This window comes from Eschscholzia californica, unplaced genomic scaffold, assembly GCF_041429995.1.
Source record: "Eschscholzia californica isolate CP2 unplaced genomic scaffold, dmEscCali1.0.p SCAF_4, whole genome shotgun sequence".
Taxonomy (NCBI): domain Eukaryota; kingdom Viridiplantae; phylum Streptophyta; class Magnoliopsida; order Ranunculales; family Papaveraceae; genus Eschscholzia; species Eschscholzia californica.
This window is the reverse complement of record NW_028238461.1, coordinates 14,271,753-14,299,455: the sequence shown is the minus strand read 5'-3', so window position 1 is coordinate 14,299,455 and position 27,703 is coordinate 14,271,753. Positions and strand designations below refer to the sequence as shown.

At 35.2% G+C, this 27,703-nt stretch overlaps 3 protein-coding genes across 4 annotated transcripts; all 3 read right to left on the bottom strand.

Annotated features, from left to right (window-relative positions):
• Positions 1-977: 977 nt before the first annotated feature.
• Positions 978-18,676, bottom strand: LOC147542984 (uncharacterized). Of its 2 annotated transcripts, none has more exons than XM_086632977.1 (13): positions 18,376-18,579; positions 18,214-18,275; positions 17,832-17,909; positions 17,043-17,127; positions 16,456-16,529; positions 16,211-16,312; positions 4,193-4,282; positions 3,281-3,355; positions 3,145-3,177; positions 2,983-3,060; positions 2,545-2,607; positions 1,764-1,843; positions 978-1,327 (listed from the first exon to the last, which is right to left on the bottom strand). In XM_086632977.1, the coding sequence occupies exons 1-13, from the start codon at positions 18,428-18,430 to the stop codon at positions 1,306-1,308; spliced, it is 897 nt and encodes a 298-aa protein (XP_086489103.1). In that variant the 5' UTR covers positions 18,431-18,579; the 3' UTR covers positions 978-1,305. The 2 variants fall into 2 exon arrangements, with proteins under 2 accessions (XP_086489103.1, XP_086489102.1); XM_086632976.1 differs by lacking the exons at positions 978-1,327; positions 1,764-1,843; positions 2,545-2,607; ... (2 more) ...; positions 3,281-3,355; positions 4,193-4,282 and adding exons at positions 12,146-12,478; positions 12,935-13,014; positions 13,738-13,800; ... (2 more) ...; positions 14,463-14,537; positions 15,369-15,458 and having other exon boundaries at positions 18,376-18,676.
• Positions 8,807-25,552, bottom strand: LOC147542983 (uncharacterized). The gene is made up of 2 exons (XM_086632979.1): positions 25,240-25,552; positions 8,807-9,671 (listed from the first exon to the last, which is right to left on the bottom strand). Exon 2 carries the CDS (start codon positions 9,480-9,482, stop codon positions 9,021-9,023), a length of 462 nt encoding a protein of 153 aa, XP_086489105.1. The 5' UTR covers positions 9,483-9,671; positions 25,240-25,552; the 3' UTR covers positions 8,807-9,020.
• LOC147542982 (uncharacterized) lies at positions 24,424-26,794 on the bottom strand. Its single transcript, XM_086632978.1, has 3 exons — positions 26,761-26,794; positions 26,170-26,549; positions 24,424-25,113 (listed from the first exon to the last, which is right to left on the bottom strand). Exons 2-3 carry the CDS (start codon positions 26,519-26,521, stop codon positions 24,587-24,589), a joined length of 879 nt encoding a protein of 292 aa, XP_086489104.1. The 5' UTR covers positions 26,522-26,549; positions 26,761-26,794; the 3' UTR covers positions 24,424-24,586.
• Between the last annotated feature and the right edge of the window lie 909 nt (positions 26,795-27,703).

Sequence of the window (27,703 nt, the reverse complement as noted above, 5' to 3'; positions counted from 1 at the left end):
AAAGAGAAATTTGATTATAATGAAATTCATGAACAAAGTTAAATATGAAGATGAAAAACATTAAACAGAAAAGAAGAAATCAAAACCTTTAACATTAAATGAAAGGCAATATTAAATTTGATTCAAAATCTGTTTCAATGGAACGAAAAATGACTTTTGTAATGTGTTTTACCTGATAAACGATGAAGAAGATGATTTCAGCTGCTCTAATGAAGAAGAAACAAGATTTCTGAGATTAATGGATGATTATCAAACGATTCTGATTTAGAGAGAAAAAATAAGCAGATTTCGGTTACTGAAGATAATGAAGATCACGGTTACTTTGTTTAGAAACGTGATTAGAGAGAGAAAGGTGGGAGATAAAAATGGAAAAAGGATATTTAGGGATTTTGAAGGTAAATCTGTTTTTATATATAAGGAAGGTTAGTTTAGGTATTAAGATTTATTATATATTCTAAAGATTTGTGTTTTCTCTGATGGATACAAATGGACTAGATATCTATTTACATTAATTTTTTGGTTTTGAAACCCTTTATAGGATTAGAGAGGACTAAATGTCTTATTAGGGTCCGTTTTTTGGACATCCGACGAATAATATAAAATCTTTTTTATGTAAATACACTAAAAAAAGAAGGATATCTATGTAAATCAGTCAAAATTGGTTAGAGTAACAATAGAAAATCATGAGAGAGATCTAAATAACTAACCCACTCTCCCATATCTTCCTAATTTCTCTCCTAACTATTTCACTTAAAATTGAAATTAAATCTTCCATATTTACAAATTAAGGTAAGTTAATGTAATTTATGTTGTAATTTACATTTATTTTTCTCTTCCTCGAAGGCGTTAGCCAAGAGGGATCTTCCTTGTCCGTAGGATGGGGAGGAAACCTAGTACTTAGAAATAATATATGCTCTTCGCCTTACAAAAAATTCAAATATGCAGTCATTGTCAACCTAATATTAAAGAAAAAAACAAATAAAAATGAATGAATTTCTCAATCTTCAACATAAATTGGCACATAGAAACCATTATAAATTTTATGTCATCCCTTCTCTAGCAACGGTTTTTTCCGCAGAAAGACTGATAAAAGTTGACAATAAGAAAAAGATTAGGGTGCATCCTTCGTCCGAGGATTACGCGCAAGTCGCAACAATTTTTTACTTACAATCCTATAATTCACTATATTAAACCGATTTCTTACAATTTAAGATCATTCTTATTAGATAATATTTGCTGAAAGTATCAACAATCTTCGTTCACAAAACGGACACCTACAAAACCCTTCGCCGATCGAAGATTTAATCACCCCTTGATGGAAGATGTCCTGCATTGATTAATTACAAGAAATAAGAGCGATAAAAGGGAATTTGAAAGCACATATAACTCTTCTATTCCGATCTTTGAACAGAAATGGTACCAGGAATAGCAAGAGCGATTTGACAACACACTGAGAGCGAAACTGGGTTTGAAGGATGCTATGTGTGACATCACTACTTCCTAGTACTTTTATATATCTGGCCCGATGCATCTAGTAGAAGAATGGTCCCCTAAAAAAATTGGTTTATGGTGGTGGACTATCATGGCTGTGAGCCGGCGAGCCTTGTAAAGATGGTCTGCTTTCATGTAATAACTAGGGCAGAAAATACAACCTCTGGTTAATGAGAATTCACAGTTTCTATTGTTCTTTTTTTCTAGATGTTAATTCCATCGAAGAAAAACATGATTCAACCTTTTAATAAAGAGTAGAGATAAACACAAACCTGCTCAAAGTTCTCGAGATTATGTCCAATGTATCGATTTCATTTCGCGCAGCATTGGTGTCGGCAATTTGCTTAAGCCCCTGCACATAAGCAAGTTGCAACATGTCACATTTCAAAATCGAACTTTAGATATTTCGTCCTCCAAAAGCCCAGGTAATTTAAAAGCCATAACAGCAAAGTGTCTAACACTTTCTCTACTACAATGTCCTACTTATTTTAAGCTATTTCACATGGATACTGTCACGAGTATCAATATCCAGCACTAGTACAAGGTATGGGGAACAGTGAATGGAAAAGGACAAAAGATACAAATATTTCTTATCTTAGTCATATTATGTCATCTATATTACTTACAAGTTCTCTCTATTGAATCAACCATTAGTATATACAAGAACCAATAATCAAAGTAATGTAGCATTGGCTGGTATTATATGGTCCTAAAATATTTTGCAAGTTTAGTACGCAGAAGATGTATATACAAAATTTCACATTCCCAATTATGTAATTTCGAATATCGAGTGTCCTTAGTTTTCGTCATGCTTGGGAACCTGTCAGAAATCCTTACAAGCTATGTTGGCATGTCAGGGATGGTTCAATGGCATCCACTTCATTAATATAACGCCTAAAATCTGGATGAAATTTGAGGAAACTAAGCAACACACTTCAACTTCAGTTTTGATGCTAAGAATAGGATTGTCCTTAACATCACTCCTACTTTGATTTGATCTCTAACTCGTAAACATGTAAAATACAAACAGACAAGAACCAATGAAGAAAATACCATCATAGTTGGTGTCTCTGCCATTCCAATGAAACCACGTGGCTGGGCAGGCTTTGGTAGACTCTGCAAGAACAAAATGCAGGCATGAACCAATAAAGGAATAATAAAACATACTTCACTAGAAGGCTAGAACAATCTCACAAATAAAAAGTAAGTCCACAGAAGTGTATCTTCCAACTCGAAGGCTCGTTTGGGTACACATATAGCTTATTTTAAGAGCCTTTCTATTAGCCCATGCATAAATTTAGTGCCCGACCAATTGAAACTGGTAATTTGTATTCTGTACCTCATTAGAGATCTGCATCTAATTTTCTTAACATGGATAAGGTTATAAGTTTTGCACCCATTGTGTGTACAAACAATCCGGAGAAAACTCTATGGAATACCCAGATAGTTTTAGGACGTTGGTGCTAATCAAGTGAACATAGTAATTCTAACCTGCAGAAATTGCCCCATCTTCTTATCCTTCCCACCAATGTAATTGCAGAGATAATAAACTCCAGCATTTGCATAGTCCTGTTGCCACAATAACATCAGTGATCCTAGAAGACCGAAGACATGAAGGAACTCCGGAAACAAAAATATGGAATGAAGGTTTACCTGCTTGTCTTCTAAGGAACATATCTTGTTATCCTGAAAGAACGAGAAAGTATTTGTAATTAATAAAACATATTAGGAAGCAAGAGTTGTTTCTATAGTAGACCTACAGAAGGTTCGGTATTTGATCAAAGCTCACCAAACCAGACACCAATGAACGTAGTGAATCCAAGTCGAAACCAATTTGAGAAAGATCTTCACGAACGTCAGTCACCTGTGTGACATGTTCCCAAGCCTCAGTGTTAATAACTTACAAGTTTGACAATTGGCATAAAGAACATGAAATACATCAAGATCAAATTAAAAAAATCGCATATCATTGTAAATCAATATTATTTTGCTTTCTTAAGCAGGTTGATTGGAGTGTGTTCACGAGGGGGTGGGTGAGTGGATGGAGATAAACAAACTCCCTTTCTACATCTAGTTGTGGAATCATTATTGAAGAAAATAATGATGCAAAAGACAAAAGAAAAAATCACGAGCAAATTGCCTATGAAGTCTTCATATTTTAGCTCACAGCCAATAAAGTGAAAGGACTGTGACTGCTTACCGTACTCTTCCTTTCGCTGCTGCACTAAATTTATACATGATTAAAAAAATTAAGACACGAGGTAACTGACTAACAAGTATCTACAGAGTGTCTTCTTAGTAACTGCGTAACTTTTTAATCTTACGCACTTCAATAGTTGAATAACTCCAGTGTATGAAGATTGTCAGAAACATCTAGCAGTTCTAAGTTTCAGACCTAACAGATTTTCTCAATAAGGTATGTATGAGAGTCTCCTTTTTCAAGAAACTATTAAGGATTTCTAAAGAAAATGATTACCAAATAATACCCCACATACCTACAACACAAAGAAATAACTAAATGAAACAAGAACAAGAAGAGAGCCAATCAAAACTATGAAATCAACAATATAAATAAAAAAATTAAACAGTAAGAACACCAAAGAAATAGAAAGAGAACTTAAGTACTTCTTCATGATCTACTATTCTTGCATACGATAATAAGCAATTTAACATAAAAAACATTCCAAGTTTCTTAGTGTACCTCATTCTTAATCATCATTGAGATCTCCTTCTGATCATCTAGTTTACCATCCAAGTTCTCAAGCTTTTGTGTTAGATGCCTTTTAGCCGCCTGATCAAAACATAGGATGAAATATGAGATATTGCATGAATTTCATGATTCATCATTGAAGGATTACCACGTGAGAAGTCATCATAAGCAAACTCGACAGTGGGAAATACATAAGATGACAAAAATTGTTTGATCCAGCTGTTACGAAGTTACCCTTACTACAAGAATCTAATATTGTTGTCTAGATATTTCTTCTTTTCAGTACGTCTGAATGAACATTTATTAGTAATTCTTGGAAGTTGATTTAGTCTAAAGTAGATCACTATGATTAGCATTGTCAAATTACTGGTCAGCTCTTAAAGACAACTTACGCCACCAAATAGTTCGTATCGTTCTTTCTAGATCACCCAGGGGTAGAGGGAGGCATACCATCAGAAGTATAATATTCTGCACTGGCTAGAGGGAAGTAATAATACATTGATGATACATGGCACTATCAAGTACTAACTGCATAACTTATAGCACAATGAACCCGATTCAATTTGTCATCTACAAGGTATATAACTTCAGTAACTTGTAGTCTTTCAATTTGGAAAAACTATTTCCAAAAAAAAATTTGGAAAAACTATTTCCAAAAAATATCTGATAATCGATTGTTCTTCAATACGACGGTACCAGTATAACCTAGAAAAACAAAAGTAATAAAAATCAACAAAAAAACATATTAAAAGGTCAAATAAGTCGAACAAGGAGAAATTATGAAGGAATCATGAATTAAAACTCACCAGCTCCGACTAAGATCAAGATCTTAGATAAGCCCATTCCAGTTTGCATCGCCATATTTCCTCAGTAAGATGAATGGAAACCCTAGAGTCCTCTTTCCCCTGCTTCTGTATGATTTTTTTATTTTAGAGAGAAGAGAGAAGGCGGTGTAAGTGGAAAGTATTGGTCTCTGGGAGGAGAGCTTGTGTTTTGTTGACTTGAGAGTCATGGACTATAGGTTTCCACGGCGATTATTTGGCGGGATTGGTTGAGCCGTGGCAACCCGCGAATTTTGGATGTTCTATTAATCGCCGTTCATTTGGTAATGATATTACGTATCCCGTTGCATGTTAACCATCTTACAACTATTTGACGCTAGGGCAGATTCGAGACGAGAATCTCAGGGCCACTCCAATGCAAGGGGGCTACGAATTTTGGGAGCTTCTGATTTTTTTCAGCTCCAACGTCGAACTCCCAACAGGAGCTTCCGAATCCAAATTATGTACATGTGTGGTGTACGTGTGTGGGATTTGTGTTTCAATTTTCAACTATGAAATTATTGACTCTAAAAATTAAATTTTCAAAATTTACCAATATTTTGGAAGGAATATGTATTTCAAATTTTACGAATTTTTTGGCGGGAGTTTGAATTTCATATTTTACCAAAATTTTGAGGGGAGATATTGTCGAAAAAATGTTTGCTCGTCATGACCGAGTTAGAAGCAGAGAAGTTCATACATAACTAAGGGCAGATCTTATAGAGCACTTGTGGAATACCAAAGATCGCAAAGACTGACGGATCTATTATCGTTAGTTTACTTGTTTTTCTGTATTTCAGTTATATGCTTTTGGGGGAAGTTATGTATTTGGCTTTCAATCAATGAAACTGTATTAAAAAATTCTATTTTTTGGGGGTTGAGAGCCCTAGAGGGGTGGGGATCCCAGCCCCACCGCGAAGCCCAACCTCAGGGCTCCCGGATTGGAGCTCCTGTGGGTTGGGGCTTCCAAATTTGAATTTGGGAGTCCCAACCCACTCACATTGAAGTTTCCCTTATGAGGCTTCGACTTAAGGGTGTACACGAGCCGAGCTCTTCACGAGCTGCTCGAGTTCGGCTCGACTATTGCTCGTGCTCGACTCGAATAGTAATGAGCACGAGCTTAACAGGAGCCCAAAATCATGTTCGTTTATGTAAACGAGTTGAGCTTGATCATTCTTTAGTGTATCACGAGCTACTCGTTTAACATACTCTTATAATATTGTAGTACATAATAACGTATTAGTATTGAAACTTGTACATGAAATATCAACTATTAAAAAATTATCGGAATATGAATCATTAATCATTATTATTGTATGTGAGAAATGATCATTGAAGTATTTTGATAATTTAGAAAGTTTTCATTTGAAGTATTTTGATAAACGAGCTTAAAAGAATGCGAGCTCGAGCTCTTTCAAACTTATACGAACCGAACTTGAACAAGTAGACAATTACTCGAACGAGCTCGAACTCGACAGTCGAATACACGAACCGAGCTTAAACATCTTACTACTCGACTCGGCTCGACTCGAGTACACCCCTACTTTGGCTTGTGTGATATGTGCTTGTAATTTATTCTAAAGATTCTACTGACCCACAAAATGCGATGGTCCACATAAGATTTATGTCTAGAGTTTGCCTATTTTATTATATTTCCCGGCAATACTTGTACTTAAAATGTTAAGAGTGTCTTTATCTTATTGAGTTATTGGCAGCAGACAACAAATGTGAGGGGCACTTTAATCTTCACTAAACAAAAATTCCCTATAATCAAAGAATTAAAACACCACTTGAACAAAAGATATTCCTTCTCCGTATTCGAATCACTTAATATGGAGTATGTCTGAAAGAAAAAATGTCAAAATGTATAAATTCATTCTAGTGCCATAGAATGAAAAGGTAAAATGAAATATAAAATTTTCTATTCTAGTAGTGTGTAAATCACCAAATTATGTGTAAAGATTAGATTAAAAAATAAAAATGTGTAAAGATGAGAGAACAAAGAGTTTGTAGGTTGAACCGTAAATAACGAGCTCATTCGTTTTACTAATCAAGCGATGGAATTTTGATATATATTTAAGCTCTCTTCGTTATTGGGGTCTGCTTAAAACGAATGTCACGGGTTCACTGACATGAAATTTGATTTTTTTTTTTTTTTTTTCATTTTCTTTGTAGATTTTGGAGTATTAGTTTAAGTAATAGTTTCTTCTTTTGATCAAAGAATTAAATTTTAAAATATTTCAGTCATTTCGACCGAAATATTTTCACTTATATGCTACAAAATTTCAATCGAAATAGAAATTTAATTAAGTTTTTCTTAATATTGTATTTTCAAGGAAATAAATTTCAAAATATTTTCAGTTGAAATGAACAAATTATTTTCACTTTCATGTATACCGAAATTTCCACCAATGCCGAAATTTTACGTTTTTTTTTTTAATTTTAATGCTTGAATCCCGAGTCAATTTTGTGTGTAGTTTTTATTATTATTTATGCTTCTATAGGTAGAGGTAAATCTTATAAAAAGTCTTTGGACCTGATGCATGTGTTTTCAGCTATAAAACACAACTCCATATAAGAAAAGAAAAATTATTTTTATAAAGATCCAAATTTCAATAGAAAACTTAGCGGTTGTTTGATTTTTGGCTTTATTAAGTGATTTTGTCTTATAGGTGTGGGCCGACAATTTTAGATCGTTTTTTGTTAAATAAGTGAAATCAGTTCTAAAAGGTGGTAAAGTAAGTGCAAAAAAGTAAGGTCCAATCCGGAGCTCATCTTTTTGCACTTACTTTCTAAATGGTGAAAAAACATTCTTATGCTTCTCCTAATATAGCAATGATAAATATAATCATAAATAAAAAGAAAATCACAAGTAATTAATAGATACAAAGGTATTTGAAGACTTTAGTGATGATTATTCCCCTTCTTCACTCATCCTTCACCTAAGTTTTTCTCCTAAAAATTTTTCACCTCTCCTTCATTAATCACGGAACCACCTAAACTCCATGATGCAACGTGAGTTTTTTCTCCTTCAAAATTCTTATTGTTTGTGGTTAATTATTCGACACAAAATATTGATTAACCTTAGTTATTTTGTACCTAAACTCGTGAGCTAAATGAGTCGGTATGAAATGTTATTATTTAAAAAACAAAGGTCAAAATAGACGATTTCTCGTTTTTATAACATTTAGAATTAATATAACGACAAAAATTAAGTACTCAGAAGTGATGAAAAAGGAAAGGCATAACACTTACAATTACCACTTACTAAGTCTCAAATTCAAATCTTCAAAAAGATAAACTAAAACCTAACAAATGAGTTTCAAGAACATCTAACACATGAGGAAGTATGATTTAGCCAATAACAAACGGTTCCTCACAAAAGTCGAGTTTTAATGACTGTTTCTGTATTTTCAAAAACAAAACTCACTCTGTAATTTGATGTTGTTCTTGGTCTATAGAGTGAAATCTCTCCCACACGTAATGCCTCTGCAAGATAACGAAGATTGATGTTTTTCTTGGACAACAAAATGAAATTGCATTCTCTTCTATACAATTAGTTTGATGTCAATCATTTCCATATCAGATCTCTAATATTTGAATGAATGGGGAGTTAGTCCTTGGGCTTTGACTGATTATAGGTAGAATGATAAGTTGAACAATCAATAGGGAGGACTGAGGAGAGAGATAGAATGATAAGTTGAACAATAGAGGAGAGAGAGGAGTGAGAGAGAGAGAGAGAGAGAGAGAGAGACAGGAAATAAATAAGCACCAACAGTCAAGAGACAAAATGATAAGTCAATTCTCAAAACATACAATAAAAGCAAAAACATCATGTCTATCAAGTATTAAGGCCTCTTCCTTCATCAAAAAAAAAAAAAAAAAAGTATTAAGGCCTCTTGAAAACCAGAAACAAAAACAAGCACAAAATAAATAAGTGTTCTAACAGCTTTTTAAAACCCTAGGTAGCTTTGAGATTTCAAAAATGTTGTAACCTTCTAGTTGGCCCTAGGAGTGGCCCACTCCACTCTAAGAATGAGATTATCGTAACCATACCCATTAAGCTTGTTAATAGCTCTCTCAGCGTCTTCCTTGTTCACAAAATTGACGAAACCAAATCCTCTACTCACGCTTGTGACCTTATCAAGAGCAACATAGACACGACTGACATTTCCAAAGGTTCGAAAGAGTTCATGCAAGTCTGGTTCACGAGTATCTTCTGAGAGGTTGCTGACTCTGACGGAGTTCTCTTCATTGTTTCTACGTCTCACTTCCTGTCCGGTTCTTTCTGAAGCTCCTCTGCCTGGAGGAACATACTTAGTGGCACCACCAGAATTTGGTGCCGCAGTATCTAGCCCAGCCGGCTTGTCAACGAAGCTATCAGACGGTACGGCGAGATCCTTGTAAGGACACCTTGATGTCCAGTGATCACCCTTTTTACCACAAGTCCGGCATACCATAAGAACACCACCTCCAGGCTGTGACAACAGATCTCCGGGAACCTTGGTTTCATCTGCTTTGCTACCTGTAATTAACCTCCATTAATCTATACTCCGAAATTATTTAGGAATAGAAATAACTCAAACAGCAGGAGAAACATGGCCATTACATTAGACATACCCGTACAGAAAACCCAAAACGGGAAAGAACTAAACAAGTAGGCAAACTTCGGCCAAACAACAAACCCTCGCCGTATACTCTGTAAACTATCTTGAAAATTTCGAGTTTCGTCCTTGAAACCCATTTTGAATGTTCTTTAGAGAATTTACGACCGATTCTACGATAAACAAGTAAGAAAAAAAAAAAAAGGAGATAGTAGACAGGTTAACACTTGTACGAGCAAATATAATCTTAAGAAAACAAATGGTATCACGTTTATTTGTCTTGATTCAAATTGCTAATTCTCATTGTAGTTGTCATTGCACCTGTCATGCCAATGAAGTGACGAAGAATGCTAGCAAAGAAAGGGAGGTTAGAACGAACCAAAACCATTACCAAACACCGCACAAGATCAACCTAGATTTATAGTAATGCGGGTTCTCTGAATGAGGGATTGGACGAATGGCCCAAAATTGGACTCAAAATAAGAGCCCAGTTCATCAATGCTAAAAAATGTAAAGCAGGTCCAATGCGTCAGACGAGTCACGGGGAGATGAATAATTCGAAATGCCCTTCTTCTTTTCGAAATTTACTAAAGTGCCATCAAATAGTTACCGGGAAACGCGAAAATTTCTGAAAAATAATCTGAAACACCTCCCATCAGACCTTGTACTATCCACAAATTTACAGAATTGTCATCGAAAAATTCCTGAGACAAACGCGAAATTTTCTGAAAAATAGTCTGACGCACCTAATATCAAACCTTATACTTTCCACGAATTTACAGAGTGGTCATTACAAAATTCACCAACTTGCCATTTTCGTTCTTTTTTCCAGATTTATTTCTAGTAGTTTTTCCTCATTTTTAGTAGTTTTCATTGATTTGTTTCAATATATTTTTTTTGGTAATTGTTTCCATATATTTTTTTGGTAGTTTTCATTGATTTGTACAAGGGAATTTTCTTGTGTACTGAAAATTTTTTTGTGTAATAGACATTTGGTTATTTACTAGACATTTTTGTAGTGGGAAGTTCTTGTGTACCAGGAGTTATTCTGCAATACTGGTCATTTGGTTATGTACTAGAAACTTTTGTACTGGGAATTGTTCTGTGTACTGGCCATTTGGTTATGTACTACACATTTTTTGTACTGGGAATTTTCTTGTTTACCGGGAACTGTTCTGTGTACTAGCCATTTGGTTATGTACTAGATACTTTTGTACTGGAAATTTTCTTGTGTACCGGGAACTGTTTTATGTACTAGTCATTTGGTTATGTACTAGACACATTTTGTATTCGGAATTTTTTTGTGTACCGGGAATTGTTCATGTATTGGTCATTGCGTTATGTACTAGACACTTTTGGAAAGAAAATATAGGAAAATTTCTTTCCAACTTTGAACCAATCTGTTTTATTTATTTATTTTGTTTCCTATCTTTCTAGATTTTTTTTTTCTTTTCTTTTTTTTTTATTTTCTTTCCAAATTTGAACCAATTTCGAATTTTTTTCTCCAACTTTCCAAATTTATTTCTTTTTCCTTTTTTTATTTTCAGATTTCTCTCCCCAATCTCAAAAGATTTCTTTCTCTTTAAAAATATTTTTCTGTTTTAATAGATAATCTTTCGAAAATGATAGAGAGGGCAATAATATAATCTATTTTGGAAGATTTGTAAAGAGAGAGGAAGAATAAATAAGAACAGAAAGCTTTTAAAGAGAGAAAGAACATAAAACTTTGATGTTTTAGAGATTGAAAGAGATGAAGAAGATAAAATGTGAAACAAAATAAGAATGATCAAGAAGATTTTTTGATGTATAAATAAGAAGGGGGAAGGAATTGATACAAAATATAATGGGCGGGATATAAAAAATTGGCCAAAACTTTGACAAAAATGGCGTCATTTTTGAAAATTTGAAAAAATATCTGAATGTTTGAGAGAGAAAAAAAAATTATGTACGAGAAATTAATTATTTCTCTATCGTCACGTCAAATTGTCAGAAAACACATGAATGTCCCGTCCAAGGGCAAGAAGGGGAGAAAAAACAGGAAAATGTGAGTTGTCCCTGACAAAAGGACTGAAAACGTATTTTGGGCCGTTTTTGGATTGCACGCGAATTTCCCCGCACTTTTTGGATCCGTCACTTAATTCTTTGTCTGTGAATACCCCTTTTCTCTATTTAACTTCTGTGAAAGAAAACTAACTACATCAAAAAGGAAAGGATGCTAGAGTTACAATAGATTTTGACAAAAGAAAGTTCGCAGCTGGTGTGCCGGTTGTGATATTCATCTCTCAACGGCCTAGATTTAATCAAAGTTTCAAACCCAGAATAATTCCAAATGTAATTTCCTTAACCAAAAAAAGTCAAATGTAATTTTGAAGTGGTTATTTTAAATTATTACGCCTTTTTAAGAACTTCCACGGTGACCAACCTATTTTTCGAAAGAATATATGCTCTTCGCCAACTTATAAAAAATTCAAATATGCAGTCATTGTCAACCTAATATTAATAAGAAAAACAAGTAAAAATGAATGAATTTCTCAATCTTCAACATAAATTGGCACATAGAAACCATTATAAATTTTGTCATCCCTTCTCTAGCAAGGGTTTTTTTCCCAGAAAGACTGATAAAAGTTGACGATAAGAAAAAGATTAGGGTGCATCCTTCGTCCGAGGATTACGCGCAACAATTTTTTACTTACAATCCTATAATTCACTATATTAAACCGACTTCTTACAATTTAAGATCATTCTTATTAGATAATATTTGCTGAAAGTATCAACAATCTTCTTTCACAAAACAGACACCTACAAAACCCTTGGCCGATCGAAGATGTAATCAGCCCTTGATGGAAGATGTCCTGCATTGATTAATTACAAGAAATAAGAGAGCGATAAAAGGGAATTTGAAAGCACATATAACTCTTCTATTCCGATCTTTGAACAGAAATGGTACCAGGAATAGCAAGAGCGATTTGAGAACAAACTGAGAGCGAAACTGGGTTTGAAGGATCCTATGTGTGACATCACTACTTCCTAGTACTTTTATATATCTGGCCCGATGCATCTAGTCGAAGAATGGTCACCTAAAAAAATTGGTTTATGGTCGGTGGACTATCCTGGCTGTGAGCCAGTGAGCCGGTGAGCCGGTGAGCCTTGTAAAGATGGTCTGCTTTCATGTAATAACTAGTGCAGAAAATACAACCTCTGGTTAATGAGAATTCACAGTTTCTATTGTTCTTTTTTTTCTAAATATTAATTCCATCGAAGAAAAACATGATTCAACCTTTTAATAAAGAGTAGAAATAAACACAAACCTGCTCAAAGTTCTCGAGATTATGTCCAATGTATCGATTTCATTTCGCGCAGCATTGGTGTCGGCAATTTGCTTAAGCCCCTGCACATAAGCAAGTTGCAACATGTCACATTTCAAAATCGAACTTTAGATATTTCGTCCTCCAAAGCCCAGGTAATTTAAAAGCCATGACAACAAAGTGTCGAACACCTCCTCTACTACAATATGTCCTACTTATTTTAAGCTATTTCACATGGATACTGTCACGAGTATCAATATCCAGCACTAGTACAAGGTACGGGGAACAGTGAATGGAAAAGGACAAAAGATACAAATATTTCTTATCTTAGTCATATTAGGTCATTTATATTATTTACAAGTTTTCTCTATTGAATCAACCATTAGTATATACAAGAACCAAATTAATCGAAGTACTGTAGCATTGGTGGTATTATATGGGTCCTAAAATATTTTGCAAGTTTAGTACGCAGAAGATGTACATACAAAATTTCACATTCCCAATTATGTAATTTCGAATATCGAGTGTCCGACAAAGCAAAATTCATTAGTTAGTTTTCGTCATGCTTGGGAACCTGTCAGGAATCCTTACAAGCTATGTTGGCATGTCAGGGATGGTTCAATGGCATCCACTTCATTAATGTAACTCCTAAAATCTGGATGAAATTTGAGGAAACTAAGCAACACACTTCAACTTCAGTTTTGATGCTAAGAATAGGTTTTCCTTAACATCACTCCTACTTTGATTTGATCTCTAACTTATAAACATGTAAAATACAAACAGACAAGAACCGATGAGGAAAATACCATCATAGTTGGTGTCTCTGCCATTCCAATGAAACCACGTGGCTGGGCAGGCTTTGGTAGACTCTGCAAGAACAAAATGCAGGCATTAACCAATAAAGGAACAATAAAACATACTTCACTAGAAGGCTAGAACAATCTCACAAATAAAAAATAAGTCAACAGAAGTGTATCTTCCTACTCGAAGGCCTCGTTTGGGTACACATATAGCTTATTTTAAGAGCCTTTCTATTAGCCCATGCATAAATTTAGTGACCGACCAATTGAAACTGGTAATCTGTATTCTGTACCTAATTAGAGATCTGCATCTAATTTTCTTAACATGGATAAGGTTATAAGTTTTGCACCCATTGTGTGTACAAACAATCCGGAGAAAACTCTATGCCATACCCAGATAGTTTTAGGATCAAGTGAACATAGTAATTCTAACCTGCAGAAATTGCCCCATCTTCTTATCCTTCCCACCAATGTAATTGCAGAGATAATAAACTCCAGCATTTGCATAGTCCTGTTGCCACAATAACATCAGTTATCCTAAAAGACTGAAGACATGAAGGAACTCCGGAACAAAAATATGGAATGAAGGTTTACCTGCTTGTCTTCTAAGGAACATATCTTGTTATCCTGAAAGAACGAGAAAGTATTTGTAATTAATAAAACATATTAGAAAGCAGGAGTTGTTTCTAATAGTAGACCTACAGAAGGTTCGGTATTTGATCAAAGCTCACCAAACCAGACACCAATGAACGTAGTGAATCCAAGTCGAAACCAATTTGAGAAAGATCTTCACGAACGTCAGTCACCTGTGTGACATGTTCCCAAGCCTCAGTGTTAATAACTTACAAGTTTGACAATTGGCATAAAGAACATGAAATACATCAAGATCAAATTAAAAAAGTTCGCATATCATTGTAAATCAATATTATTTTGCTTTCTTAAGCAGGTTGATTGGAGTGTGTTCACGAGGGGGTGGGTGAGTGGGTGGAGATTAACAAACTCCCTTTCTACATCTAGTTGTGGAATCATTATTGAAGATAATGATGCAAAAGACAGAAAAGAAAAAATCACGAGCAAATTGCCTATGAAGTCTTCATATTTTAGCTGACAGCCAATAAAGTGAAAGGAGTGTGACTGCTTACCGCACTCTTCCTTTCGCTGCAAATTTATACATGATTAAAAAAAATTAAGACACGAGGTAACTGACTAACAAGTATCTACAGAGTGTCCTCTTAGTAACTGCGTAACTTTTTAATCTTTCGCACTCAATAGTTGAATAACTCCAGTGTGTGAAGATTGTCAGAAACATCTAGCAGTTCAAGTTTCAGACCTAACAGATTTTCTCAATAAGGTATGTATGAGAGTCTCCTCTTTCAAGAAACTGTTAAGGATTTCTAAAGAAAATGGTTACCAAATAATACCCCACATACCTACAACACAAAGAAATAACTAAATGAAACAAGAACAAGACGAGAACCAATCAAAACTATGAAATCAACAATATAAATAAAAAAATTAAACAGTAAGAACACCAAAGAAATAGAAAGAGAACTTCGGTACTTCTTCATGATTTACTATTCTTGCATACGATAATAAGCAATTTAACGTAAAAAAACATTCCAAGTTTCTTAGTGTACCTCATTCTTAATCATCATTGAGATCTCCTTCTGATCATCTAGTTTACCATCCAAGTTCTCAAGCTTTTGTGTTAGGTGCCTTTTAGCCGCCTGATCAAAACATAGGATGAAATATGAGATATTGCATGAATTTCATCATTGAAGGATTACCACGTGAGAAGTCATCATAAGCAAACTCAACAGTGGGAAATACATAAGATGACAAAAATTGTTTGATTCAGCTGTTACGAAGCTACCCTTACTACAAGAATCTAATATTGTCGTCTAGATATTTCTTCTTTTCGGTACGTCCGAATGAACATTTATTAGTAATTCTTGGAAGTTGATTTAGTCTAGAAGTAGATCACTATGATTAGCATTGTCAAATCACTGGTCGGCTCTTAAAGACAACTTACGCCACCAAATAGTTGGTATCGTTCTTTCTAGATCACCCAGGGGTAGAGGGAGGCATGCCATAAGAAGTATAATATTCTGCACTGGCTAGAGGGAAGTAATATACATTGATGATACATGGCACTATCAAGTACTAACTGCATAACTTATAGCACAATGAACCCGATTCAATTTGTCATCTACAAGGTATATAACTTCAGTAACTTATAGTCTTTAAATTTGGAAAAACTGAAATTCTTTCATAAAGTTGTCAAACTAACATTGTCTGTCAAATTCGTAGTGACGGCATAGCTGTCCAAACAGCAAACATTTTTTTTGAATAGTGAGAAACTGTGAATTAACATTGAACAAAAAAGAATTTACAAACCCAAGCTTGAATGCTTGGGTAGCGAATTTTTTTCTTAACAAAGTGAGATGCCGTTAATCAAGTGATTGAGAGGGAGACTTACCGCAAGTGCAGAAGATACTTGCTCAAGATGTTTTGTCATGCTTGATACAGCGTTTGTCATGTTAGCCTTGGTTACATACATAAGATCCGAGAAGGACAGACCCTAAACATTTCAAAGAACAATGCAAAACCAACTATATTACGTCGCCACTATTACTATATATTTAGTTCCAGCAAATATAAAGAAAAGAAATAAAAAACAAAAACACAAACATAAAAGGAAAGAAATTCCTACGAAGATTTTACCTTCCACCACATGTATCCGTACCCACCCAATGCCCCCACAGCAGCTAATGGAACAACAACTGATGCCATGTTTCCTGCCAAAGGAAAACCCCCAAAATAATTACAAATGAATTGCTGCAGCATATTCATAGGTGAAATATGCAGACTATTGGACCAGAAATTCAGTCCAATGAGCTACAAAAGGTCAATTAGCTGGATAAAATTCATGAACAACAAAGTCGTTCATAAAAAATGGTAATACTGGTCACTGATATGATAAATATATGTGTATATATACAGGCACACATTAACACACACACACACACACACACACACACACACACACACACACACACAGATATATATCAACAACGCTTCGGCGGAGTAGTTAACAAGTTGGTTTCCACCCTCTAGTTCTCTGATTCGAAACATGGATTCATACCCCCTTAAAGTATGCTGACCAATGACCATAACAAAAATATATATATATATATATATATATTATGCTCCTCTGATATTTCCGGTGTTACGTGTAAGAGGCCAAAAGCCCAAAACAGACCAGTTACATAGTGGCATGCAACAATTTAGCAGCAGAACATGGAACATACCCATCTGAGAAGAACCTCCATTCAGGACAGTTATATTGCTGCGCGAAGAGGCCATTTGTCTTACCTCCATTGCTAGACGACGTACCTACAATACGGCCATTAACATCCACCAAGGTCTAAACTCTAAATACATCAATCAAAGTGTCAAAAAAGTACATCGCTTAATCAGTCAGAAAAGCCAATTTTGGCCATCAAAGCACATTGGTATCTAAGCCTATCTAAGCCTTTACTCGTATGGAAAATTAATAATTTAACCTACAGGTTTAAGCAATTTTGCTTGTAGAAACATGTGAGAACAGACCCATAGATTATCTCTCGTCACATATATGATGTGAACTTAGTTTTCTTTCTGTTATGAGAAATGTTCTAGATAGTTAAATATCATATAAGATCTTATAACTTGCTACCTCAAATGTTTATTTGGAACATAGTTTCCCCTTATCTTCAGTTGTGGTTCATTACACCTTGGGCACTTGTCCAAAAACAAATTAAACACGTAGAACATTTATCCTAAACAGGTTCTTATGAACTTCGGATGTTAAGGACTCTAACCAATTGATATGATGCATGAAGTATTCGCTTCGGAATCATCACTTATTCAAACATAATATTCAGCTAGAAACGTCAGAATCTTATTATGTATTTCTTTTGGTATCCATATACTCCTATAGTTGATCACTCCTATTGATGTTTAAAAATAACAATGTTCAAGGACAATCAACTATTACACCTTTCGAAAGACATACCAAGACATTCTTCCCTATTTTTCTACATCAAAAACGAACTTACTTGAGCAGCAAGAACATCAGAAATTTCAGAATCTGCGTCTGGTGAATCTTTAGATTTCTCCATTCCCTTCACCAATGACTGCATTATAGAAACATAAATTGGTAAGTACAAAATTCACAGGGTTGATAAAAACTCTTCCACCATACAAAAGAAACCAATAACCTGTCCAACTTGACATAAAAAGGAGCCAAATTTAATCAAAGAAATCAATGAGAGAACTACATAACCTAAATTTTGTTTTAATCAACAACCCTAACATCAGGGGCCGAACCAGGATTTTGAGCTAGCCCGGGCAAGCTTAAAGTACTTTAAATCAAAATTCGATATCACTCTATACCAGTTCAAAATTCGAAATTAAACTAAGTATATGTTCAACTTAAACCTGGAGTTCGCCCAAAATATCTGATAATCGATTGTTCTTCAATACGACGGTACCAGTATAACCTAGAAAAACAAAAGTAATAAAAATCAACAAAAAACATATTAAAAGGTCAAATAAGTCGAACAAGGAGAAATTATGAAGGAATCATGAATTAAAACTCACCAGCTCCGACTAAGATCAAGATCTTAGATAAGCCCATTCCAGTTTGCATCGCCATATTTCCTCTGTAAGATGAATGGAAACCCTAGAGTCCTCTTTCCCCTGCTTCTGTATGATTTTTTTATTTTAGAGAGAAGAGAGAAGGCGGTGTAAGTGGAAAGTATTGGTCTCTGGGAGGAGAGCTTGTGTTTTGTTGACTTGAGAGTCATGGACTATAGGTTTCCACGGCGATTATTTGGCGGGATTGGTTGAGCCGTGGCAACCCGCGAATTTTGGATGTTCTATTAATCGCCGTTCATTTGGTAATGATATTATGTATCCCGTTGCATGTTAATATCTTACAACTATTTGACAGTAGGGCAGATTCGGGACGAGAATCTCAGGGCAACTCCAATGTAGGGGCTCTCGCTCCGAATTTTGGGAGTCTCTAAGTTTTTTCAGCTCCAACGTCAAACTTCCAACAGGAGCTTCCAAATCCAAATTGTGTACATGTGTGGTGTACGTGTGTGGGATTTGTGTTTCAATTTTCAACCATGAAATTATTGGCTCTAAAAATTAAAACTTCAAATTTTACCAATATTTTGGAAAGAATATGTATTTCAAAGTTTAAGAATTTTTTGGGGAGAGATTGAATTCCACAGTTTACCAAAACTTTTAGGGGAAATATTGTTGAAGAAATGTTTGCTCGTCTTGGTCGAGTTAGAGGCAGATAAGTTCACACACAACTGAGGACAGATCTTATAGAGCACTTGTGAAATACCAAAGATCACAAAGACTGACGGATCTTTTAGCGTTAGTTTACTTGTTTTTATGTATTTCAATTATATGTTTTTGGGGGAGGTTATGTATTTGGCTTTCAATCAATGAAATTGTATTAAGAAATCCTATTTTTGTGGGGATGGGAGTCCTGGAGGGGTGGGTCTCCAGCCCCATCGGGAGGGTGCCGGGAGCCCAACCTTAGAGCTCCCGGGTTGGAGCTCCTGCGGGCTGGGGCCACTCACATTGAAGTCGCCTTTATGAGGCTTTGGCTTGTGTGATCTGTGTTTGTGATTTATTCTAAAAGTTCTACTGACCCACAAAATGCGATGATCCACATAAGATTTGTGTCTAGAGTTTGCATATTTTATTATATTTCCTTGCGATACTCGTACTTAAAATGTTAAGAGTGTCTTTTCTTATTCACAACCGACAACATATGTTGGGGGGGCACTTTAATCTTCACTAAACAAAAATCCCCTATAATAAAAGAAATAAAACACCACTTGAACAAAATATATTCCTTCTTCGTATTTGAATCTCTTAATATGGAGTGTGTCCGAAAGAAAAAATGTCAAAATGTATAAAATTTACTTTAGTGTGATAGAATGAAAAGATAAAATGAAATATACAATTTTCTATTCTAGTAGTGTGTAACTCACCAAATTATGTGTAAAGATTAGATTAAAAAATACAAATGCGTAAAGATTAAAGAACATAGAGTTTGTAGGTTGAACCATATAACGAGCTCATTCATTTTACTAATAAAGCGATGCAATTTTGATATATATTTAAGCTCTCTTCGTTATCGGGGTATGCTTAAAACGAATGTCACGGGTTCATTGATATGAAATTTGATTTTTTTTTTTCCATTTTCTTTTGTGGAGTTTTGAGTATTATTAAGTTATTGTTTCTTCTTTTGATCAAAGAATTAAATTTTAAAATATTTCAGACATTTCGACCGAAATATTTTCCCTAATATGCTACGAAATTTCAAAATTTAAGTCAGTTTTTCTTAATATTATATTTTCAAGGAAATAAATTTCAAAACATTTTCGGTTGAAATGAGCGAATATTTTCACTTTCATGTATACCGAAATTTCTACCAATACCGAAATTTTACGCCTTGCTTTTAATGCTTGAACCGCGAGTCAATTTTGTGTGTAGTCTTTATTATTATTTATGCTTATATAGAGGTAAATCTTAGAAAAAATCTTTGGAGCTTGATGCATGTGTTTTCAGCTATAAAACACAACTCCATATAAGAAAAGAAAAATTGTTTTTAGCTATAAAAGTTAGCGGTCGTTTGATTTTTACTCTTATTAAGTGTTTGTGACTCATTAAGTGTGGGTCGACAGTTTTAAATCGGTTTTTTCACTAGATAAGTGAATCACTTCTAAAAGGTGGTAAAGTAAGTGAAAAAAAGCAAGTTCCAACCTGGAGCTTATCTTTTTGCACTTACTTTGTAAGGGGTAAAAAAAACATTCTTATGCTTCTCCTAACATAGCAATGATAAATATACTCATAACTAAAAAGAAAATCATAAGTAATTAATAGATACAAAAGTATTTGAAGAGTTTAGTAATGATTCTTCTCCTTCTTTACTCATCTTCACCTAAGATTTTCGCCTAAAAGTTTTTTATCTCTCCTACATTAATCACGGAACCACCTAAACTCCATGATGCAACGTGAGTTTTTTCTCCTTCAAAATCCTTATTGTTTGTGGTTAATTTTTCGACACAAAATATTGATTAACCTAAGTTCTTTTGTACCTAAACTCATGAGCTAAATGAGTCGGTATGAAATGCTATTATTTAAAAACTTAAGGTCAAAATAGACGATTACTAGTTTTTATAACATTTAGAATTAATATAAAGACAAAAATTGAGTACTCAGAAGTCATGAAAAACGAAAGGCATATCACTTACAATTAGTTTCACTTACTAAGGAGGTGGTAGTGGTTCAGGACATTGGGGGACATTCGGAGAAAAAAAATATTCCGTGAACATTTCGGGGCATGTGTCCGTAGACAAAATAACTTTCTGGACATTTTAAGACATTTGATTCGTAGACAAAATGTCTTGGAGACATTTGGTTCATGGACAAAATGTTCTGGGGACATTTCAACATATTGAATCCATGGACAAAATGTGTAGTGGATATTATTATTATTATTATTATTATTATTATTATTATTATTATTACTATTATTATTATTATTATTATTATTATCACATCGTTGAAGGACTATTGGTAGACATTTATTATTTTAATATTATCATTATTGTCTAAACATATGAAAATAATATACTTGTACTAATATTTCAAGAATATACTTTTAGATTTTTGTGGACAACTTTGGATATCTGAGGACATTGATGGATAATTGGTGGACATTTATTATTTTAATATTATCATTATTGTCTAATCATATGAAATAATACATTTGTACTACTATTCCAAATAGATATTTTTCGACTTTTATGGACATCTGTAGATATCTGAGGAAGTATGATTTTGAAATCTTCAAAAAGATAAACTGAAACCTAACAAATGAGTTTCAAGAACATCTGACACATGAGGAAGTGTGATTTAGCCAATAACAAACGGTTCCTCACAAAAGTCAAGTTTTAATGATGTTTCTGTATTTTCAAAAACAAAACATTCTCTGTAATTTGACGTTGTTCTTGGTCTTGAGTGAAATCTCTCCCACACGTAATGCCTCTGCAAGATAATGAAGACTGATGTTTTTCTTGGACGACGAATGAAGTTGCACTCTCTTTTATACCATTAATTTGATGTCAATCATTTTCCATATCAGATCTCCAATATTTGAATGAATGGGTAGTTAGTCCTTAGGCTTTGACTGATTATAGGTAGAATGATAAGCAGGATACGAGATAAATCCTTTGCGTGTGAAACCCAAGTACATCACCAAATTTAGAAATCTTAAAAGTGACAACATAATATCCACAAGAACGGAGAGCAAATCTTGCCGAATAATCCTCGGACTAGATTTAATTTCTTGCAAGAACAGAATTTTAGATTAGAAATAGAGAAACCAAATCTAATTATCTCCACCAAAAACAGAACACAAAAACCAAATCTAATTATTTCCGGGGGTTGTTTTGAGCTTTCATCTTCTATCAATTGCTTTGAAGCCAAAAGACATCAGGTCTTAGTTTCTATTAACCTCGTTATCCAGCTTCGTTAGGTCGAAAGCAATGGCCAATCATGCCTTTAAACGGCTTGTATCTACTTGTGTAGGTGATTTTGGTTCTTTAGTTTTTCTTAGATCTTACCATCATGTTCACTTCTTGATCTTTGCATACTTGATTACTCGAATACTTGATGATCTAGGTATTCTGCTTCTTACTCCATCGTTTGAGTTTTAAGTTCCTGCCTTCGCATCATGAAGTTCAGCATCTTGACTTCCACCGCCGGTGTCGAACGCTGGCGGAATACGGATGACGATACAGGTGCCCATCTTTTTGACACCTCTCTAGCTTCTGCTGCCACGTGTCCTCTTTCATACCCAGGTGATCATTTATTGTTTCGAGGCATGTTTCTCATATTCGGGCCCATTTGTATTTTCAAGTGTAAGGTTGGGATCACTGAAGGAGTTGAAGAAGATGTCCTTCGACCAAGATGGAAATGCGAGCAATATGTCGGCTAGGACAATTGATGAAGAAGATCATCAAGTCCGATTGATTTAGGGGTCGTAGTGTTTAGCTAGAAACCAACTACGATCGTCGAATTACGAAGTAATTCGCGGCTAACTTCGATCGGATCCTACATCAGGTTACACATAAGAATGGGTATTTAATCGGATGATATGACTAGTGGGAGTGTGATATAACATTGGGAATGCCCCATAAACATATCTCACAGGCCTAAATAGAATTTGGGCAAAAGATAGCAAAAATGTCTGAAATAAGGGTTTTGGGCCTAGACCGATTCGGGTACTTCCAGGACTCGGATTGGGCTAAATTTTGGAGGGTTAGTTGCTGATATAATAAGGATTATATCTGTCAATTTTCATGGTGTTTGGACACATCCTCCTTAGGAAATTGAGAAAATATCAATAGTTGCTATTTTAAACAATTTCCCTTAATCTTATTATAAAGGGTGTTTTAGGAAACCTAAAAGGAGGTGGATTCTTATTAGGGTTCTATATAAACAATCTTAGGGCAGAGAATAAGGTGTGAAATTTCTCTCTAAGCTTTCTTACTCTACCACATCAAGTAAAGAGGAGAAAGTGAGCTAATTCCCAAGCTATCTTCAAGTCAAGCAAGAAGAATGTCTTCTTATTATCAAACCACCATTGGAGTGCTAGCGAGCTTTCAAGGAGGGGAGATTAAATACACTATTCGGTGTCCCAAGTAGAGGAGCTACGTTTGAAGCTCTGCCTTCTTTAATCTATTCAACTAGCTCGATGGAAATAGCGATTAAGGTAATCTACTATCTTCTTATTAGTTAATTACTAGTTTTGCATGATGACCTTGGGGATACTAGTGTTAGACATTAGATGTCGTTATCCGCTATAAACACTAGTATAAGGGTATAAAATCTCATCACTCATTTATCTATTAGGCACTCCTTTTGACCCAGGAGAGTCCAGAGGGACCTAGCTTTTATACCTTCTGGGTCGGCCTTTTGACCCGGGCATGAAAACTTCAAATTTTGTTGGAAATGTTTTGGTTCCTCCTATTTCGGCTAGCACCGCTTTAGTAGCCTCAACTTTGACCTCAACTCTCACCAAATATGCTTCTCTCCCTTACCTTCCACCTTCTGCAGTCTGTCTGCATTATTTTGTTGTCTTTGTTGAGTTTTTTGGCTCGGACTTCTTCAGCTATTTACAAGGTGTTCGATCGCAATCTCTTCGGCTTGTGGTGGGACATGACTTCTCGAGAGAATACTGGAGGTTAATCCTGAAATCTGTTGATCGCCTTTAAGAAATCACAAGGCTTTTTTGAAGCTCTGAATTCTTTTTTCACTTGATTCTTCGGGCGTGCTTTGAACTGAATTTGCTTGTGAAGTGGTGGTAGAGTGTTAGTTAGTGGTTGCTTCCAGGAATGTTTCAGCTTCATTGGTTATGGTTCGTTATGATTGTCGTTGGAGTACCTATCTTTTCCACTTACTATTGTGGAGAAGGATGTCAAATGTCGAAGACACAGAATGAAGAAAATGGGTTAAATTATAAATGTAACTTTTGTTTCTTCATATCTGTATCCCACCGTTCAGTGTTGTTCATGTTTCGTAAATAAATAAGCACCAACAGTCCAAACAAAATGATAAGTCAATTCTCAAAACATTTAATAAAAGCAAAAGCATCATGTCTATCAAGTATTAAGGCCTCTTGAAAACCAGAAACAAAAACAAGCACAAAATAAATAAGTGTTCTAACAGCTTTTTAAAACCCTAGGTAGCTTTGAGATTTCAAAAATGTAGTAACCTTCTAGTTGGCCCTAGGAGTGGCCCACTCCACTCTAAGAATGAGATTATCGTAACCATACCCATTAAGCTTGTTAATAGCTCTCTCAGCGTCTTCCTTGTTCACAAAATTGACGAAACCAAATCCTCTACTCATGCTTGTGACCTTATCAAGAGCAACATAGACACGACTGACATTTCCAAAGGTTCGAAAGAGTTCATGCAAGTCTGGCTCGCGAGTATCTTCTGAGAGGTTGCTGACTCTGACAGAGTTCTCTTCATTGTTTCTACGTCTCACTTCCTGTCCGGTTCTTTCTGAAGCTCCTCTGCCTGGTGGAACATACTTAGTGGCACCACCGGAATTTGGTGCCGCAGTATCTGGCCCAGCTGGCTTGTCAACGAAGCTATCAGACGGTACGGCAAGATCCTTGTAAGGACACCTTGATGTCCAGTGATCACCCTTTTTACCACAAGTCCGGCATACCATAAGAACGCCACCTCCAGGCTGTGACAACAGATCTCCCGGAACCTTGGTTTCATCTGCTTTGCTACCTGTAATTAACCTCCATTAATCTATACTCCGAAATTATTTAGGAAAAGAAATAACTCAAACCAGCAGGAGAAACACGGACATTACATTAGACATGCCCATGTAGAAAACCCAAAACGGGAAAGAACTAAGCAAGTAGGCAAACTTTGGCCAAACAACAAACCCTCGTCATATACTCTGTAAACTATCTATATATCACCATATACTAGTCAACTATTTTCGTGCTTCGGAAATTTGATAGAACGTTGCCGTTCGCCTTCTTAAGTGTAACTATGATATACCCATTGAACTTTCTTTGATATTTCCATCAATTCTCCGCAACTTATTAAGGTACTCAACATATAACCGAGCCTATCAGCTAAAGTGAACAAGCTATTATCTTTGGCTGACCTCTTGTTAACATCGTACAAAAGAAAAGCAACACATACCCTAAATTAACCACTAGAGAAGGAGACTTCCTCTCAGATACCAAAACAAGGACGTAACGAAGTATGGAAAACTCCAAAACAAATCACACCTATCAAATCGTTTTTGTATTGATTACGGAAGTGTTCTAGATACAAGTAGGGAGATAAGGAATAACAAAAACCAGGTTTGTATTACTTCTATTAAACTGTACTCAAAGACATTCACATATCACAGAGTCTAATCAAGTACATCGTTGTGCCCTAGTTGTATTAAGTAGACATACATACGTTAATCTTATTACCCCACCTAAACCCTTTCTCAGTAATGGGATTGGGGTATTAGAATTTCTAACACTCATCAACACCAAGTCCATAACCTAACTGAAATCCCAAAAAAAATTAGGGTTTTCTGAAACAAGGAGACCCAAAACCCTAACAATTCAATCAAGACAAAGAACAATATGTGACGAACTGCTTAACCTAAAAAAACGCCCTTTACTAATCATAATTCCAAACCCTAAAATTCCAAATAATTAAAGGAATCATTAAGAACCCAGTCCCTAAAACTCCAAAACATTAGAGGAATCAAGAGGAACCCAAACCCTAAAATCCGAAAAATTGGTAATAAGTAAGAGAGAATAGAAAACGAACCAAGAGGTTTAGGTCTTTCAAGAAGAATCTCTTCAGTAGAAACCATGGTGAGTCTACTACCAACATCTTCACGAACAGCATCACCGAACTTAGACCAACCACGACGTTCAACGGCGCTTTTAGTGAGTCGAGCTTTAGCGAGTTTGCGAATTCTAGTAGTGGTAGTGATTTTAATCTTGTTTCCTTCTTCGTTAAACTTGTATTCAATTACTTTCTTGATACCATTTTCATCTGGTCCGATTGTGATCGCAGGTGGGAGAAGGTAATCAAGATCTGTTCCATCATCTTCATCAAGTTCACCCCATCGAAGGGTTTTTTGTGTTGATGATGGTGGGCGGTGGAATTGATCCATGACTGCAAATCGAGAGCGAGATTACGTGCTAGAAATAGATGGAGATAGTTTCACTTGATCGTAGATTCCTACCTATGGAGGTTGGAGATTTTATAGGCAATGCACAAAAAATTAGAAACCGTCTCCCTGTAGGCAACGGGCAACCCCAACAAATTTGACCTAACTGCATAATTGACGCCTTCAAGTCAATTGACCGGACTATGTTTCAGTTAAATTTGACATAACGACATAATTGACACATTGACCGGCAATGTCTCAGTTAAGTTTGACCTAATGGTATAAGTAGCGTTATTAAGTCAATTGACTAACAACTTCTCGTCGCCAACTTTCAACAGAAAAAAGAGAAAGAAATTCTTCCTCCTCCTACTTCTCCTATCTCTTTCTCTTCTCATTTGTATCTCTCTAATCTGAAAGTTCCCAGTAGTAGCATTCAAATCCTAATTACTGCAATTTTTCTTTCTCTACGTTGGAACCTCATAAACCAAAACCACCATGAAAATATCAGAAAATAACATCTAGACCTCTCAAACCATTTAATTTCTTCTTTAATAGAGGAAATCACTCACGTACAAAACTTCGAAGGTAAATGGAGTCTTATAAAAAAAACAAACTCATCTGCTTACTCAACTTAAAGATCTTTTTGATTTCCCTAATTGTGCTTCTAATCCTCCGAAGGCTCCGATCTCTTACTATCCATTTCTCAAACTTTATCTGAAGCTCAAGTGTTTGACAAGGATTGTGCCAAAGCTAGTCTATCTGCAAGTAAGCTCCGAACTCATCAGAGCGATATTGATTCGACCATCGTGAAACTCGATCAACACGTGAAAGATATTGATTTTTTTTTTTATCAGAAGTGGTATTCTTCAAGATAGTGTAAGTGTTGGTTCGTCAACCATAGTCACATCAAAGAAAGAATCGACTCGAATCGAAGCAAGGAACTTGATAACTCGCTTGCAAATCGGTAATACTGTTGTTATGAATTCTTTGTTAGGGTTACTTCAAGAAAAAGATAAGAACTTATTGATTGTTGTAGCTCACGAGTTTCCATATTGGAAACCCTCGTGAATGAAGGGTTCCCGATCTAGAAACCCTTCTTGAAAGCAAGGGTTTCTTAAAAGGAAACTTAGAGAGAGATGAGAAGGAGAAAAAATTATGTAAATGTCACCCGCCAGAGATAGTCGA

Coding starts and splice junctions, on each gene's coding strand:
- LOC147542983 (XM_086632979.1), bottom strand. CDS start 9,482: ATGGTATGCCGGACTTGTGGTAAAAAGGGTGATCACTGGACATCAAGG.
- LOC147542982 (XM_086632978.1), bottom strand. CDS start 26,521: ATGGATCAATTCCACCGCCCACCATCATCAACACAAAAAACCCTTCGA. Junction 25,114..26,169: donor TGAAAGACCTAAACCTCTTG/GTTCGTTTTCTA, acceptor GGTTAATTACAG/GTAGCAAAGCAGATGAAACC.
- LOC147542984 (XM_086632976.1), bottom strand. CDS start 18,430: ATGGCGATGCAAACTGGAATGGGCTTATCTAAGATCTTGATCTTAGTC. Junction 16,313..16,455: donor ACGGATACATGTGGTGGAAG/GTAAAATCTTCG, acceptor TGAAATGTTTAG/GGTCTGTCCTTCTCGGATCT. Junction 13,015..13,737: donor CAGAGACACCAACTATGATG/GTATTTTCCTCA, acceptor GCTTATGTGCAG/GGGCTTAAGCAAATTGCCGA.